This window comes from Eublepharis macularius, chromosome 14 (genome assembly GCF_028583425.1).
Source record: "Eublepharis macularius isolate TG4126 chromosome 14, MPM_Emac_v1.0, whole genome shotgun sequence".
Lineage (NCBI taxonomy): Eukaryota > Metazoa > Chordata > Lepidosauria > Squamata > Eublepharidae > Eublepharis > Eublepharis macularius.
In genome coordinates, this window is record NC_072803.1 from 20,000,001 (window position 1) to 20,016,988 (window position 16,988).

General features: G+C 45.0%; 1 protein-coding gene across 6 annotated transcripts in view; it reads left to right on the top strand.

Moving 5' to 3' along the window:
- Positions 1–16,988, top strand: part of ROBO3 (roundabout guidance receptor 3) — a 226,761-nt gene that overhangs the window by 206,962 nt on the left and 2,811 nt on the right. For 2 of the 6 annotated variants that reach the window (XM_054997456.1, XM_054997458.1), the window contains 10 exons: positions 1,572–1,766; positions 2,847–2,870; positions 2,982–3,024; positions 4,788–4,945; positions 5,361–5,636; positions 7,470–7,617; positions 9,968–10,195; positions 11,210–11,391; positions 11,825–11,932; positions 16,445–16,627. In XM_054997456.1, the coding sequence (XP_054853431.1) occupies positions 1,572–1,766; positions 2,847–2,870; positions 2,982–3,024; positions 4,788–4,945; positions 5,361–5,636; positions 7,470–7,617; positions 9,968–10,195; positions 11,210–11,391; positions 11,825–11,932; positions 16,445–16,627 (1,545 nt within the window). The remainder of the gene's footprint in view (positions 1–1,571; positions 1,767–2,846; positions 2,871–2,981; positions 3,025–4,787; positions 4,946–5,360; positions 5,637–7,469; positions 7,618–9,967; positions 10,196–11,209; positions 11,392–11,824; positions 11,933–16,444; positions 16,628–16,988) is intronic. The other 4 variants (XM_054997457.1, XM_054997460.1, XM_054997459.1 and 1 more) reach the window with 4 other exon arrangements.

Sequence of the window (16,988 nt, forward strand, 5' to 3'; positions counted from 1 at the left end):
CCAGCTATTTTTGCCACTGCTGCTTAGTTTACCTCTCGAGCTGCTCTGAACATGAGCAGCTGTGGCAAGGATAGGGAGAGGGATTTGCTCCCTCCACCACCAGTCCATGCTGTCACCTGGGTCTGAGGCAGGCTAAAGGCTTTGTATTTAAAAAGCCTCTACCCTTGGCCTGCTCTTAGCCATGTTGGGCTCCCTTCTCCCAGATTACGTGATAGACCTCTGCCTGAGACCCCCAGAGAGCCACTGCCTGGTGGAGTAGTCAATGATAGACCAAGACGGCTTTGGCTCAGGATAAGGCAACTAACATGTAGGAGGCAGAGGTGTTGATATGCAGGGCTTTATTTCTGGGAAAAGAGGTGGTGGAACTCAGGACTGCACAACGACGTTACTTTGGATCAGCTGGAACAAGGGGGAAGTTTTTTAAAGTTTAAATTGCCCTCGGTGAAAATGGTCACATGGCCTGTGGCTCCACCTCCTGATCTCCAGACAAAGGGGAGTTGAGATTGCCCTCTGCGCCACATGGCAGGGATCAGGGGGCGGGGCCACAGGCCATGTGACCATTTTCAAGAGGTGCCAGAACTCCGTTCCACCATGTTCCAGCTGAAAAAAAGCCCTGTTGATATGAAGGCTGCTCTTGGCCACGTAACTGGATAACGCAGGGGTGGAAAATGGTCAGTAAAATCAGGAAAAGTCAGTTTTGTCATCTTGGTCATTAATTTGTCAGTTTTTTTAAAAAATTGGTCAGTAAAATTAGTATTTGTTTTCATGAATGCAATTGGGGGGGGGGTTAGTTACTGCATTTTGAGGGAAACATGATGACTTCCCAGTGAGAAGACAGATTTTGTTTTGTTCTCATAACAATTACTTAAGGTATGATTTTAATATGTTTCGTTGTTTTATTATCTGCAGTAGGTGATTATTTTTAAAAACGAATCTTTTTTGCCTTAAAATTTGTACAATAATGAAAACATTGTCCTATCTTCATAAAAATAAAAAGTTGTGCAGTAGCTGGCTATGGGGATGTTGGAGGCTGGATAATAACAATTTTTAATTATGTCCCAGTTTTACTTTTAAAACACTAATTTATCAATAGGCTGAAATGAAATTGTTCAGTAATTTTTCAGTTTTTTGTCAGTATTTGGCCAGTTGTTTTGAAATTTTGGTCAGTAAAATCAGTAATTTTGACCCGTTGACTAATTTCCACCCCTGTTAAAGGAACAGAAAGTTACTGCTGTAGGATGTATAAACACGGTGCCTATTTTCTACAGCTCCCTTTCCAGGGTTTTCTTGACTGTACAATGCTGATTGCAATTGAATGCTCACATGACTGACTGCTCCTCCGTAAAACACAAATATTCCCCAAAAATAAAAAGCACGTTAGGGAGAGGCGTTCTGGCTTCCCATACCTGCTTGCTTTCTATGTAGAGGGGATTATTTTTAACTGAGAGAAATTCCATCACGCAGTCTGCATTGACACCGTCCACACGCAGGTTCCCAGGCCTCTGTGATGACGAGTGTTTCTGAAGCTGCCTCCCTTCACCTGGTGCTTTTGCCCCCTGTGCTTATGGCAGAGCCCTTGCCGGACCAGGACTCGGTGTCCGTGAGCAACGGGGACAGCGTGAGCCTTGCCGAGCAGATCACCGATGTGGTAAAGCAGCCGGCCTTCATCGCTGGCATCGGAGGGGCCTGCTGGGTCATTCTAATGTGCTTCAGCGTGTGGATCTATTGTCGCCGGAAGAAGAGGAAGGAGATGAGTCACTACACAGGTGAGACGGGCTGAGGCTTGCAGGATCTCCCCCTACCCTTGCCCTTCCTCTCTTGAAAAAGGTGAGGGTGGTTTGTCTGTGGATCAGGGCGTTGTAAGATAAAAGTGTCAAACATTTTATAAGGGAATCTGATGAGGGACAGATGACAGAATCCCTTAAATGCAGAATATTTTGCAAGCCCCTTGTGGATTTAGCATTTATAAGCAAGGAAGGCCTGTCTGATAGAAAATATTTTTGCACAAGCCCCATTGGGAGCTGAATACTGTATAGAAAGTTTCTGGTGAATCATGCCCCTGGGCTGATGGCAGGGAGCTAATATTAAAAAATCTGCATTACAAATGGCAGAATATTTTGTTTCTTTGCAGAATTCACATCATCTCCCTTTTGGTTTGTTTTTTAAAGAGCAACTTTCTCATTCTCAGGGTGGGATTTTGTCGCTTTGTACAGCTCCTGTTCCCTGCCCCCTTGTCCCACATGCTTATTGTGGGGTCCCAACACTACTATAACCAGTCATTATTTCCAGCTGCTGCCACTAAAGACAAGGTTTTTTTAAAACTTGAACAGTGCAGTTTTCCAAACTGGGGATGGGGGTGAACTTATATGACCGGAATGACGTGTTCAAAGCAGGTTAATTCATGGATATTACTTTAGTCCAATTGGTATGGTCTGTTTGCATTGCTTCGCAGCTTCTATAGCCTGCCTGAAAAATGGGAATATTACTGAGGGTTGTTGGGAGGCTAGAATATAGGGCTTGTGCCAGAGTGGTGTAGTGGTTCGAGGGTGGAACTCGGACCTGGGAGACCTGGGCTCAAATCCCTATCCTGCCATGAAGCTCCCTAGGTAACTTGGGGTCAGTCTCTGTCCCTCTTCCCCTAGACTACTTCTCAGGGTTGTTGTGAGAATCACTGTCTTGGCATGCCAGAACAAGCTGAAAGAGGAGAGCGCTGTGTGAGATACTGCTCCCTACCCCTTTCCCGTGACATTGAAATGCTCCACCCACGGCTGCTTCCCTCCACCACCCAATGCTGCCTACCCCCCTTCACTGCAACTTGCTTACCGTCTGCCTGCTTTTCTTTGCAGCTTCCTTTGCGTACACGCCAGCAGGTAAGGCTTTTCCCCCACCTCCATCACATTGCTTTTCCCAGTACCACCAACGCAATCCACATTTTGTTTTCTAAGAAGACATCCCTGACTTTGTGGTCCCCTCTTTTTCAGTCTCTTTCCCCCATTCGGATGGGCCAGCACGGGGCAGCGGCAGGTGAGTGCAAAGTCCATGATGTAGCATGAATGATTCCCGCTTCCCTTCCTTCCCCCAACATTTCATTCAATGGCTTTTTGGTACGCCACACTGATTAATCAGGTAGATGAATCTGTTTTAAAGCTTCTGCATGACTTTAAAAAGTCTCCCACCCTTTAGATTAATTGGGCACAAGATCTTTTTAAAGGATTTTTTATTTTAAGATGGATATCAGGAAAGGATTGTGACTCAGTGGCAGAGCACGTGCTTTGTATACAGAGTGTCTCCAGCTCAAGAACTTCAAGTAACAAAAAGTGTTAGTAAAGATCTCTTTCAGTCCTAGAAGCACAGCTTCCAGTCAGCTCAGACAGTATGGAGCAAGATGGATCAACCATTGTTTGAGCTGCTGTAGCATAGTGGTTCAGTGCTTGGGCTGCCAATCAGCACTCTGCTGGTTCGAATCCCATGACTGCCATGAGCTTAGTAGGTGGCCATGGGTAAGCCACTCCCCAGCTCACCAGCTGCATGGTGGGAATAATAACAACACAGACTTTGTTCACCGCTCTGAGTGGAGCACTGATCTGTCTAGAAGAGTGGTATGTAAGTAAGGATATCTTGGGATATTAACCCAAGAGAAGGCAGCTTCCCACATACATTCCAAAATCTTTAGATGGCGTGCAATATCATAAAAGAGGCATTCCCTCCTCTATATGAATACCTGTTCTTAAGACAACAGCTGCTACACAAGCATCATCTAAAAACAAAAGTATGCTTTTAACTTTAAAGTTTTAAGCAAATGGACTCATCAGTTGATTAATGGGTTAAAATTTACATTCATATTTGAGTTTCCACTTGTTGAACTGGTAGCTTGCCACCTCAAGAATCCAAGAAATCTGTGATGATTTCCTGTCTTTGTGGCATCCTAAACCTAATCCTCAGGAACCTAGTCTTTCACTACTGTGTTCTGATTCCAAACTCTGAAAGAATGGAGACTGGCTGTGTGTATTGTTCTTCTTCAAAGTAGTGAGTTCTGCAATTTCTCGTAGAAGGCTAGCAAGGACTTGTGTATTTATTTACTTACAGGGGTCATTTCGTAGAAAAAGAGCTGGAGGAGCTCATTAGCATAACTCATTAGCATATGCCATGCCTCTTGCCATCACTGGAAGTGTGTCATTGGTATTTGCATATGCCACACCCCCTGACATCACTTATTCTGGCTGTTTTGGACCCAATTCTGGCCTTTCAGGGCCGAAATTGGGCCCAAAATGGCAAAAAGGGGCTGAAAATGGCTGAAAAGGGGCACAAAATGGTCGGGATCGGACCGCTGCTGAATAGGAGAGAGATCCACCACCCGTCAGAGGCCCGATCTAGGCCATTTCAGCCCCAATCCAGGCCAAAACGGGCCCAAAATGGCTGAGAATCAGGTGGGCGGGGCCACCTGACGTGACCTCTTTGGGGAACTGTGTTCCTGAGCGTTCCCCCTTGAAATGAGCCCTGTTTACTTATAAAATTTATATAGGACTTATGGGATAAGGAACCTACTAGTGCTTCAGGGAGAGGAGTATCAAAATGTGAATTTAAAAAAAAAAAATTACACCATGCAGTGAAAATTAACATTGACACGCTCAGCACTCATGTTAAGTATTCATGGCAGACATCACATGGTAAGCTGTATCATGTAGACCGGGCCTTACGGGATTCAACATTCAGCAAGATTTCTTTCATTGATTGACAGTGCTGAAACAAACCACCAAATATTCACAACTCTTGTGTCTTCCCTGCAGCAGGCCTGGCATGCTGGCAATGACCACAAGTACTTCCACCTATCCCTGGCTGGCAGATTCATGGCCAGCCCCAAATCTGCTCCGGAATGGGAAGGCAAAGGATCCTGGAGTGTCCTGCTGCACTGGAAACCACAATGCCACAGAGAGATACTATAATGGTAAGCGCCATGCTGCTTCCGCCAGTGGCGTGCTGGGATGATCGGGCTGAGAAACAGCAAAGCCTTTCTGACAGCAAGGCCAACACAGACTGGCAAATGAGTGCAACTAAGAGACAGAGCTTTACGGGGATGGTGCGCAGGCTAAAGCAAGAGGCTTAGTCTTTTAGTCTGCACAAATGAGGAAGCTGGTGAGGCAGGCTTTCTGGGCCATGACCTTCCAGGAGACGAGCTAAGCCAAAGTTTGTGTCGAAGAACAGGGGATTTCAATTAAATTGCTCAGACAGATCCTGAGCTTGGATTAGAGGCAGTTCTCAAAGCCCATAAATGCTGGAGAAGCTTACAATCGGAGAATCTCCTGCAGTTCAACCAGAAGGCCTGTAAAAAGACAGTCATTTGTGCGTCTCCTTCTCTGCAGAAGCTGGGATTTCCAACTACATTGCCCAGACGGAGAAATTTGGAACAGGCGTGTCGGACGGGCCTATTTATAGCACCATCGACCCTGCCAGCGATGACATGAGGACATTCAATGGGGCATTTTCCCAGCACACCACGCCATATGCCACGACGCCTGTGGTGCCCTATGGGGCAACACATTTACATTCACCTGACGAAGAGGACAGCCAGTGGAATACCCCGCCTGGAATCTCCAACATCCAATACGCCCAGCCAGAACGGGGCAGGGCTGAGAGCGGTAGGGACCTTGAGCGCACCAGAGGATAAGAGGGCCTTCTGCCCCCCAAACATACACATTTTCAAGTTGCAGCGGTGTTGTGCATAGAGAGAGAGAAACCCTAGAGAGGACTCTTGTAGTCTAGAGAAAGTCCAGCGCTTTATTTATTCACCATATTAACGTCCTGTTCTATCCCAGGAGCTCAGGTCAACTTCTGAGCAGTCTTTCTAAACACAAAACATGTCTGTCCCCAAGGAGCTCTCAGTCCATAAATTAAATAGTGGGGAAGGGGTTAAAAGTAGCCACGCAATATAAAAACTTTTAATAGGTATCATATCTAAAATAGATCCAGAGGAGTTAGCCGTGTTAGTTTGTAGTAGCAAAATAGAAAAGAGTCCAGTAGCACCTTTAAGACTAACCAACTTTACTGTAGCATAAGCTTTCGAGAATCACAGCTCTATTGTCGAAGGCTTTCACGGCCGGAGAACGATGGTTGTTGAGGGTTTTCCGGGCTGTCTTGCCGTGGTCTTGGCATTGTAGTTCCTGACGTTTCGCCAGCAGCTGTGGCTGGCATCTTCAGAGGTGTAGCACCAAAAGACAGAGATCTCTCAGTGTCACTGAGAGATCTCTGTCTTTTGGTGCTACACCTCTGAAGATGCCAGCCACAGCTGCTGGCGAAACGTCAGGAACTACAATGCCAAGACCACGGCAAGACAGCCCGGAAAACCCTCAACAACAATCACAGCTCTCTTCGTCAGATGAAGATGCATCTGACGAAGAGAACTGTGATTCTCAAAAGCTTATGCTATAATAAAGTTGGTTAGTCTTAAAGGTGCTACTGGACTCTTTTCTATATATCTAAAATAGTATCTTCAGAAGGTAGCACTCTTGACCCTGCCCCCTCCCCAAAATTACACCCCAGTGTTCTTTGGAGTTGCTTTTACAGTGGTGATCTACTACTTACAACGATGCCAAGGGAAATAACTCCTGCCTCCTAGAAATAAGCTGCCATTCTAAGCTGATTTACACCCTTCTAAGCCCATTAACCTCAGTGGTCTTAGAAAGGTGTAAGTCTGCTTAGGATTGCACTATGGCTATAAATGTCTCTAGAGGGTGGAGCTTCTCCCCAGACAAGCCACATGGCATGGACTCTTGGCTTGTTTCTTGCTGGTGCAACAGCTAATTGGGGACACAATGGTAAAGCCAGAAGTCTTCCCAGTGTTGCAGCTGTCGTTGTTAATGCAATGCATCCATACAGTGTTTTGCTGAGCAATGCTAGTGATAAGGGGATGTCCCTGCCCCAGGCATGTTACAGTTTAGATAGTGGGGAGAGGGGAGAGGGCAGGGTAGCAAAGAACGAATGGGAGCAAATAGCAGTTACATGTAGCTAGACTCCATTTTTGTTGGGGATGGAGACTGGCAGGTTAAATAAAGGCTTCACAGAAAAGGGGAGTTTTGAAGAGGGACTTAAAGTGGAATTTCCAAGCATAAGAAGCAGCAATGGAGAATGGCCAAAGTCTTGCTTTGCTGAGAGTGGCCACTTGGCTTCTTCATCAACTCTTCAAGTGACCTCATCCCCTAGATACTTATTTTTCCCTGCAGACCGTGCAAATGGGTCCAGTGCAGTGGATTTAATTCAGGGATTCTTTGATCGTGGCAGTCACTAAAGTCGTAACTCAGATTCAGAATGAAACATGGACAGACACATGCTTAGTGCACTGAGTTTTAGGAGGTGCTTTAAGATGCAAAACTTGAGGTTGTGACTTTATAACCCAGCAAACATGCAATATGTGCTGCACTTCATCCTTGGATGGGTTTTTGGGTCCCCACTCTGGCTTCTGTTTCTTTCTTTAGTTTCTAAGCCTGGGAAACAGAAGCTGATGGGAAAGGCAGTGAAAACGCCGTCCTTGAACTGGACCGAAGTGCTTCCTCCCCCACCTTCTGCCAGTGAATTGAGCCAATATGTGGAGGAAGAGGAGGAGCAGGAGGAGCTAGAAGTCAAGTGAGTAGCCTGGGAAGGGCATAAAAGATCTCTGCATTTCTTTGTAATGTTTCATTTGCAAATAGTAGCAGCTTCCGATGTCGTGCTCAGTTAAAAGGATCAGGTATTACATGATGTAGAAGGCTTCCGCCTGAGACCCTGGAAAGCTGCTGCCAACCAGAGTAGACAAGACCTTGATAAACCAGTGATCTGACCCAGTCTGTGGTAGCTTCATGTGTTCGCCCTTAGTCTGAGTTTGAGCCTCAACTGACATTGGCTTTGGGCCAGCTTATTCTTTTTATACCGATTTAATTTTTTAAAATATTTTAACCTGCTTCTCTCCTGGGAAAAAGAAGGGAGACTGATGGTCGAGGCTAGCCTGATCTCATCAGATTTCAGAAGCTAAACAGGGTCGGCCCTGGTTAGTATTTGGATGGGAGACCACCAAGAAAGTCCAGGGTCACTGCAGAGGCAGTGCAATGGCAAACCACCTCAGGGCCAAACTACAAGTGACGCCTGACACTAGTTGGACACTTGTCAGCTTCCCTCAAGTTTTGATGGGAAATGTAGGCAGCTTGGCGGAATGTTGGACAAGTGACAGTTGAAAAGTCCATTGGACAGCAGTCGGAGAGCCAAGCTGCAAGACCAGGATGCCTACATTTCCCAGCAAAACTTGAGGGAAGCTGACATGTGTCCAGCTAGTGTCAGGCATCACTTGTAGTTTGGCTCTCAGTTTGTCTCTCGCTTTGAAAACCCTATGGTGTCCCCGTGAGTTGGCAGTATCTTGACGGCACCTTTTTTAAAAAAGTTAGATACATTCATGAAAATTTGGGTTTATGATCTACCCAGATTTGATTCGAGTTTCAAAGAAAAGCTGGATATTTTATGTTCTTCCATGCCCCCTTTTTTTAATAGGTTGCAACCATCAAATGGGGCATGGGAGAAAGAGGCTCTTTCAAATATACTTTCAAGTACTCATGAGGAGGTGATTTTCAGCAGGAAAAGGAACTATGGGAGGCAAGCCTATTCCCCAGGCTGCTTTCCACTTCAAACGGCAGCTGCAGCCACTGCAATAAATTGTTTTTTAAAAATAATTTAAAAGACTTCTAGCCATCTAGAAATCTTTCAGAGATCCAGTCAGGATCAGGAACCACCTAAGCCTCATTTCAGTAGGAACCTTTTTATCAAATCTGGGTTAGGCTTTGCTCAGCTCCTGCCCTGAACTTAGGAGGATAGGCAAGTAGCTACTATGAACAGGGCCTTCTCTGTGGTGGTGCCCAAGCTGTGGAACAGCCTTCTTAGGGACATTTGGTTGGTGCCTGCTCTGTGCTCATTTTGATTCAACCCGATTTATTTTGAAAGAGCTTTTTAAGTGAGATAACTTGAAGGCTGTTCTGCTACATTGGTATTTTGTATTCTAATTAATTTGCTGCTGCTTTATTTATGACTTTGGCATCTCCTGTATCTTTAGATTGGCTCTTTGCTTAAGAGTTTTATTTTGAATATACTTGCTGCTTTATAAACTGTGCTGTGGAAAGGTGGACTGGAAATACTTCAAACAAGTAAATGAAAAATATGGCCACCGTTTTTATTTGCACCTGAATCTGAAAATTGCAAACAGCTGTCCCAGGGATCGGCCAGTCGATACTATTCAAAATGAAAAAAGATGCCAGGGCTGCATTCAGATGCCACAGTAAAGGCCAAAGTGTCTGCACGATCTCCATTTAATCGACCGGGTGTTACAAATCCTGGTGCTGTGCATAAACCCCAGTTATCTGCTTCTTTTATCCTCTCCACCATCCGACATGGAGAGCATCCTCTCTTTTTGGCTATCTGTGTGGCTAGGCAGCCACGATGGGTGGTGCAGCTCAACAAACCGTGATCTGTGAATTCAGCCAACCACCACAACTAACCAAAACAAATGCGTGCTCTAGTTACCAAAGCAGCTACAAGCCCAAGTGTGAAATCCTAGTTAGGTGGCAACCTCCGATTCACTCTGCATTTTGAATAGGAGAGAAGGGGGTTTTGGTGTCTTCAAGCATCACTCGTTGCTTTTTGATGGCATGTAAGGGAAGGCAAATGCCACCAGTAGTCAAAGTAGGAATGAAATACTGTCAGAGAAGTCTTAAGTAGGATTTAGATGTCCTTCTAACACTTGAGGAGCTCATCAGCAAGACCTGGGTCCAATAGCACTGTAAAGACCAACAAGATTTTCAGGATATAAGCTTTTGAGACTCAAAGCTCCCTTCGTCAGATACAAATGAGATCCTTGAGCCTTTATATCCCAACCAGAAAGTGGTCATGTTTCAGTAGTATGTTTGAGAACCCCATATATCCCAGCCAAATTGTCTAGTTCACTCCCTGTTTGTAGTTCAGAGGCAGAGGAGTGGTGCCCACCCCTGCCAGAAAGGACATACCTGATGGAGAATATCCAGGAAGAAGAATGCCCTCCTCCTCCACCTCGTGGAGATGCCTCCTCTCCCGCTAATTCCTATGGGCAGCAGTCCACAGCCACGTTGACCCCCTCACCCCGAGATGAGATGAGAGCTTCCGAGGACATCCCCAGACTCCACCACTTTGAGATTCCACACCTGCCCAGGTAGGAATCACTTGTACTTCTGAAGCATGCAATCAAGCCCCATGATGCTTTCTCATAGACCCCACGCATATCTCTAATTATGCCCTCCAATTTGTGGGTCTTATGCTCGAGCACATGCAGTAGCCATCAGCTCCGTGGGTCCTCTACTCTCCTGTGCAGCTCCGATCTTGGGTTTCTGCCTCTAAGCGTAGAGCACTGACCAGACTCCCCTATGCCATCTACCCATCAGTCAACAACATCCCATCCCCCAATGGCTTTGAAGTAATCATTCATATCCCTAAAGGCTGTGCTGAACACTAAAGCTGCTGTAGGAGCAATTTTATGAAAATGATAGGAGGACCTCAAATGTTTGTTGTGTTGATCCACCTTTTTATCATCCTCATTTCCCCTCCTTTTTACAGAGCTTCCCAAATCAATCTCCTAACAGGAGTACTAATTGCTTAGGTGCATATGTCTGGCCTTGTGGAAAGTGTGAATGCTTTCTGCAAAGACAAGTTATAAACCGAATGGCATACGGACATACCGAATGGCATAAGGACATGCCAATGTGGAACACAACCAATTGTGCTTATTCTGAGGTTCTCCCAAGCAAGGGCAAAACTTTTTACTGAGCAGAGAACCTCAGTTTTGTTTTAATTTTTTTTAAAAATTGTGAGAGGCTAGAAATAATGTATACTTCCATTTAATGGGTTTGAGACTTTAACTCTGGCAGTTCAGAATGGGGATACTGTGGCTGATTCCGCACACATTGGATAATGCACTTTCAATGCACTTTATCAATCGTTTGAGGTGGATTATTTGTTCCGCACACAAAAAAATCCATTCCAAATGATCTATAAAGAGGATTGGAAGTGCATTATCCAACATGTGCGGAATCACTCATTGACACAAAATTCTAGTTTGATTCTGAATTTAGAACATATGCAAAAGCCATACAAGTGGTTGATCTTGCCACGCCACTCTTCTCATTTGTCCACTCCGTCTTCTTTAATTCTTGTGCTCCTTGCTTTCAAGGCGGTTACCCAATGGCTCGGGGCCGTTGCCCAGGGCCTTGAGTCCTCCCTTGACTCAGTCCAACCCAAACCTAAATGTGCTTGAAGAGGCACCCGAAGGCAGCGCTCCCAAGCAAGGTCATCGACGTAACCTGAGCCAGACTCCAGCACACAGTGCAGAGAATGTTGACTCCCCGGGAATAGGTGGGTGCGCCTCTTCCAAAGGGTAATGTGGTGTCTTAGGCACAGGGAGGTGGAAGGACCAGCCAGTCCTTGGAGTCTTGAGCAGGTCAGCAGAGAAGTCACATTCTTCTAATGCCAGATTTGAGAGGGCTTCCCCTGTGATCTGCTTGCTGCGCTTGCTCATGGTAGTAGATTGGAAGGTCCCAGTGTTCCCCTCTCCCACCTGTGCTTCCTTTAAAAGGAAATGGTTCTGAGCTTCCTTGGGCACCCCAAGGACACTGCATCATTGCATGGTTCTGTTATCCAAAGTGATTTTCCATCCAGCAATGCTGGATCATAGTGGGTGCTGCCTCTGAGCTCAAGCCCTTGCTAGCCTGTGCCAGGGCTGAGACTGGGTGGGACAAGCCAAGTGGCTGGCTAAGGATTTGACTCTGATGCCGGCTTTTGCTGACAGGAAAGCCCCAGCCCAGCCCAGGAGATATGCCTCTCCCTCCAGGGCAGAAAGCAAAAGGCAAGAAGAAATCCAAGTCTAGCCACTACCGTCGAGAGAAGAAACAGGGAGGTGAGTGTCTCTCTCTCAGATTCCCAAGGCATTGTCTCTTTCCTACACGAGCCTGTATGTAGAGCTGTGGCATAGGCAAGAAGGAATAGCCAAGAGGCACCATCTGCATGTCTTGATGGAAGTGGAGAACATGCCTTGCTTGCCTGTCAGATTCAACCCCTGGCATCTCCAGCTGGTAGCACGTGTTCTCTGTCTGAGATGAAGGAGAGCAGTTGTCAGAGGAAACAATAATGAACAAGATGGGCCAGGTGCAAGATTCTAGGGCCATGTCCTAGTAGGAACAAACATCTTCCCTGAAGAAGGCAATTGAGAACCAGTGTGATGCAGTGGCTAGAGTGACAGACTAGGATCTAGGGGACCCAGGTTCGATTCCCCACTCTGCCATGGAAGTTTGCTGGGTGACCTTGGGCCAGTCACATATTCCTAGCCTAACCTACCTCACAGGGTTGTTGTGAGAGAAAAATGGAGGAGACGAGAATAATGTAAGCTGCTTTGAGTCCCTACTGGGAAGAAAGGTAGGATATATTCTCTTTAAGTAAAGGGCTGTGTGGCTCAGTAATAAAACATATCTTTTTGTCATGTAGAAGGTCCTTGATTTCATCCTTGATTTACTGATTGCAGGAACCAGATTTGGGGGAAGACTTTACTGTGCCTGAGACTTCGGAGGGTTTTGCCCATTAGAGCAGGCAGTATTGAGGAAGAGGGACCAATACGCAGACTTAGGGTCAGACAACACGTGATCTTTTCTTCCATGCTTGTTTAAAAAAAAAAACTTTTCTAAATGCAGCTGCTGGGATTGCTTTTCCAGAGAAGAGAACAGCATGGAGAAATTTATTTTATTAATAAAGAGGGACTCTTTAACCTTTCTTTCCCATTACTTTCCCACTGAAAAATGTTACCCCCAAGTTGCTTCCCCCCCTCCCCCGAAATCCATTTTACCCCTAGTGTTGCTACAATCAACTTGGGTGGTGGTGGGTTGGTTGGTTTGCTTTTAGCAAGAAAATGGTAGAGGAGGAAAGGATTTAAAGGCTCCTCTCTCTCTCTCCATGCTTTCCTTTTCCTTGAAAATGCAGCCCCAGGGACTGCATTTGAAAAAGAAAAAGGTTTTTAAAATGAACACCGAAGACATCGTGATAGTTTGAGTAGAAGGCAGCTTCGTATCTTTATGAAGCTCCTAGGAGAAGCATGCCCCATTATGTCCTTCCAAAAGTGGTTTCCTAACAGTTCCAGCGGAATCTCTGTTCTGCGTTGAATGATATGCCTTCTCTCCCTGCCCAGCCACCATTCCTGGCCTGCTTCCGAGGTCACCAAATGTCCACACACAGGTGTAACATTTTCAAAGCACATATGCACATAAAGCCCAGTATAGATAGATCTAAACAATGCAATTAATATCCCAGATAAAATTCTGTAATCAGGCATGGGATCTGAGCATTCATGCTTAGATTCTATGCACATCTAGTCTGTTAAAACATAGATGCCCAGATGAGCTTCTCAGCAGATTTCAGAAGCACACTGTGTAGGCTAAGAAGGAAGATATCCTCTCAAACCCTCAAGTATTGGGGGAGCAATAGGGTACAAGCGTCATCTGATCCAAATATCTATCTCCTTCCCCCTTTCTTCCCCACATGAAGATGTCTCCAGTCAGTGCTTGCAGTCACTACATTTTTGTTGTGTGTGTTGTTACCGCAGGCTGCTTGTTAAAGCCTTTCTTAATTTCTTCTTTGAACACATGGCTCTTTTTCACATCTGTTACTTGTATCTCTATAAGAAAGCATGGGTACAATAGTAAAGTGTCCAGTAGCACCTTTAAGACTAACCAAATTTATTGTAGCATAAGCTTTTGAGAACCACAGCTCTCTTCGTCAGATGCATCTGACAAAGAGAGCTGTGGCTCTCGAAAGCTTATGCTACAATCAAGTTGGTTAGTCTTAAAGATGCTACTGGACACTTTACTATTTTGCAACTACAGACTAACACGGCTAACTCCTCTGGATCTAAGACCATGGGTACAATGTACATAACAACAGAAATTAGACCGTGTGTGTGTTTGGAGGGGGAGGTGTTTTTGTTGTGCAGTGAGCTCAGCTTCCCCCCTAGACACACACACACACACACACACACACTTTGACACATCAAATGACACTTACACTTTCAAATGTATCTGATTAAACATAGTGACATGTTTCTATTTTTTAAAAGAAAAGAAAGAAAACTGCTCTGGGTAGAGAGGTGGCTTTGTGATATCTATCCCAAGGGCCAACCAGTCAGTGTTGTACGCCACCAACTTCTGCTACAAACCAGCAGAACTGGTTCCTCCTGAGCTCAGCCGTTCAGGGGAAGTTGTACCGGTTACAAAAACAGATTGACTGTGAGTCTCTCTACGCAAGACATCTTACACGGGCACGCTCAAGTGACTTCCTTTCGGCGTAGTCTTATATTCAAGGGTACTCTGTCTCCCTAGGAATGCAGGCGTATTGGGAGAACAAGTGTAAGATCTTTCACTAGAGCGTCCCCATGTAAGATGTCTTGTGTAGAGAGGCTCTGTGCTTCCAACCTGGACACATCCTAAACTTGAGCTTTGCTGTATATAATTTCACTCATCCTGACTGCAAGGCAATGTAAGCTTTTTGTTCTCTTTCTCCTTTCTCTTCATATCTTTCATCTTTTCTTTGTCCTTTCCTATGACAAATGAGAGACAACCTGCATGTTACTCAAGCTTCAGAGTTGCCGCTGCTTTGTGGCTGTATCCTGCACCATTCCTGGAAGGTCTGAAAAGAGGAACTAAGGGGGACAAAACCAAATCATTTGCCAAACCCGCATGGTTCCTCATTACTGACATGTCCAGAGCGGCATGGGGACCAGCTGCTGGCTTTGGGCCAGAAATGTATGAATGGGCCCTCTGTTGCTCAACAGCCCAAAACAGCAAGAAAGGGGAAAGGGAGAGAGAATAGCAATGAATTAAACTTGAGTATTTGGAGGGGCGTGCCCCAGGATACCAGCCATGTTGGAGGGCATTGACTGGTGCTATCCAAAAGCCTGCTAAACTGCTCAATTGCACCCAGAAGGCCTGCTGAGCAAAGGACCTGTTAGCTGTATGGGAGTCACATGGCTTGACTTGCATCCTGTGTTTGAAAGGGTCCTATTCTAGAATGCAGTATACAGTGGCAGTTTCTACTGCTCCAACTCCGTAGAGCACATACCTCAGCGACTGTCCTTAGGACCAGCCTTTGTATCCCAGGACTTCAAGTAGTGCACTCTTGCCTTGATGTGTTTACAGAGCAGCAGCTGCTGACACATCTGGAACGCATTCTCCTTATACTGCAGTGCCTAAGGATGATTTTTTAAAATTTTCATTATTTATAGTCCACCATTCTCAGTGAGCCTCAAGGCAGATTTCACAAGCCCAGCAAAGCAAGGCTATGTATATTCTAACTTCCTTGATCACATATCTCAAAAATCCAATACATTTGTGCAAATTTTCATTTTCTGATAATCTTTTGTTTTCATTGATTGATTCATTGATAAAATTCATATCCTGTGTTTCCATGCATTTTTGGCTCCCAAAGTGGCTTGTGACAAACTCAAACATGCTGAATAATGCCCTTGCAGTCCACTTTAGCAATCATTTGCAAGTGGATTTTCCCATTTCACACAGTAAAATCCAGTTGCAGAGTTCATTGAAGTGCATTATTCAGCGTGTGTGAAAGCAGCAAGAGTCAATAGATAATAGCAAAAATGAAGATAGGAACAGCAGGTAGTGAAATAGCAAATAGATGATAGGAGGGGAGGAATCACAAATCAGATATTGTCAAATGCCTGAGTATTTTTTTATAATATAAGTTTTATTAAGTTTTCAAAAAAACAAAGAAAAGAGAACTTTTTTGTCTCAGATTCGTTTACAAGATAGTCCATTATATGATCAATATTTCAGAAAAATTTGCAATATAGACATCAATCCATAGAAAAGGAAACTGAATAACCATACCCCCTTCTTTCTCTCTTTATATAATGCACAGTCCATTTAAATCTCTCCAGGCACTTTTTAATTTTCTTGCTTTTTAACCCACCTATTCAATTTCCTTTCTCATTTCTAACAATTATTTATATTTTAAGTGAGCATCATCTTAAGGCAGATTTCAGTCCTTTAATTCTTGAGCCCAGGGTTCTAAGCCCTTAGTCTTTCCAGAAATAAAGCAGAGAGGAGAAAAGAAAAAAAAACAGAAAATTATCAACGCCTGAGTATTTTTAAAGGTTTAAATTCATGCCTTAAAGATGGCATTATAGGCACCTGACAAATGTGCTTGAGAATGCTGTTCCGTAGTTAGGGTGCCACCACCAGAAAGGCCCTGTACCCCACAGTTACCCACGTGGCTTTTGAAGGAGCAATTAACCATTTCTTAGAACTGTAAAGATGTGAGTGAAAATAGGTGGAGTGTGCATGGAAATCTTAGGAAGCCTCCGGGCAGAATCGAACTAATGGGGTTTCTTCACCCATGCTTCCGTTTGCAGATCTCCCACCACCCCCCTTGCCACCTCCTGCAGAAGACCTCAGTTGCTCTGTTCCGGACAGTGCGTCACGACTGGACTGCAACACCTCCTCTCTGGAGAAGGACCTGAACGGTGCCTCAGTCGTGGAGCGGAAGGTCGCTCATCGCACAGTGGCGGGACAGCACTACCACCAGCACCGAGACGGTAATGCTGCCCAGAGTAATCTTCCCTGCTATGCATTGGCACAGGGATCACTTGGTGTGGATTGGAGTAGAGGGGCAACATAATGCATACGCCAGTTCTTATTGAGGGTCAAAGCCCCACTCATCTAAGGCTTTCCGGGACAGTAGATTAGTGCCACTGTAAAACCTTCAGAGATTCAAGAAGGACTGTGGAAGAGTTCCTTCCTCTTGGCAGGAGTACTGTGTTTTTCTTGTCAGGTGAGAGGGCTTTAAATTTTCAAGACATAAAATCTGCTAATATTGCAGTATTTAATTCTAATATCCAATACAGGTGGATTTTTTTTTAATTAAAATGTAGAATTTTTTTTAAAAAAAGATATAAC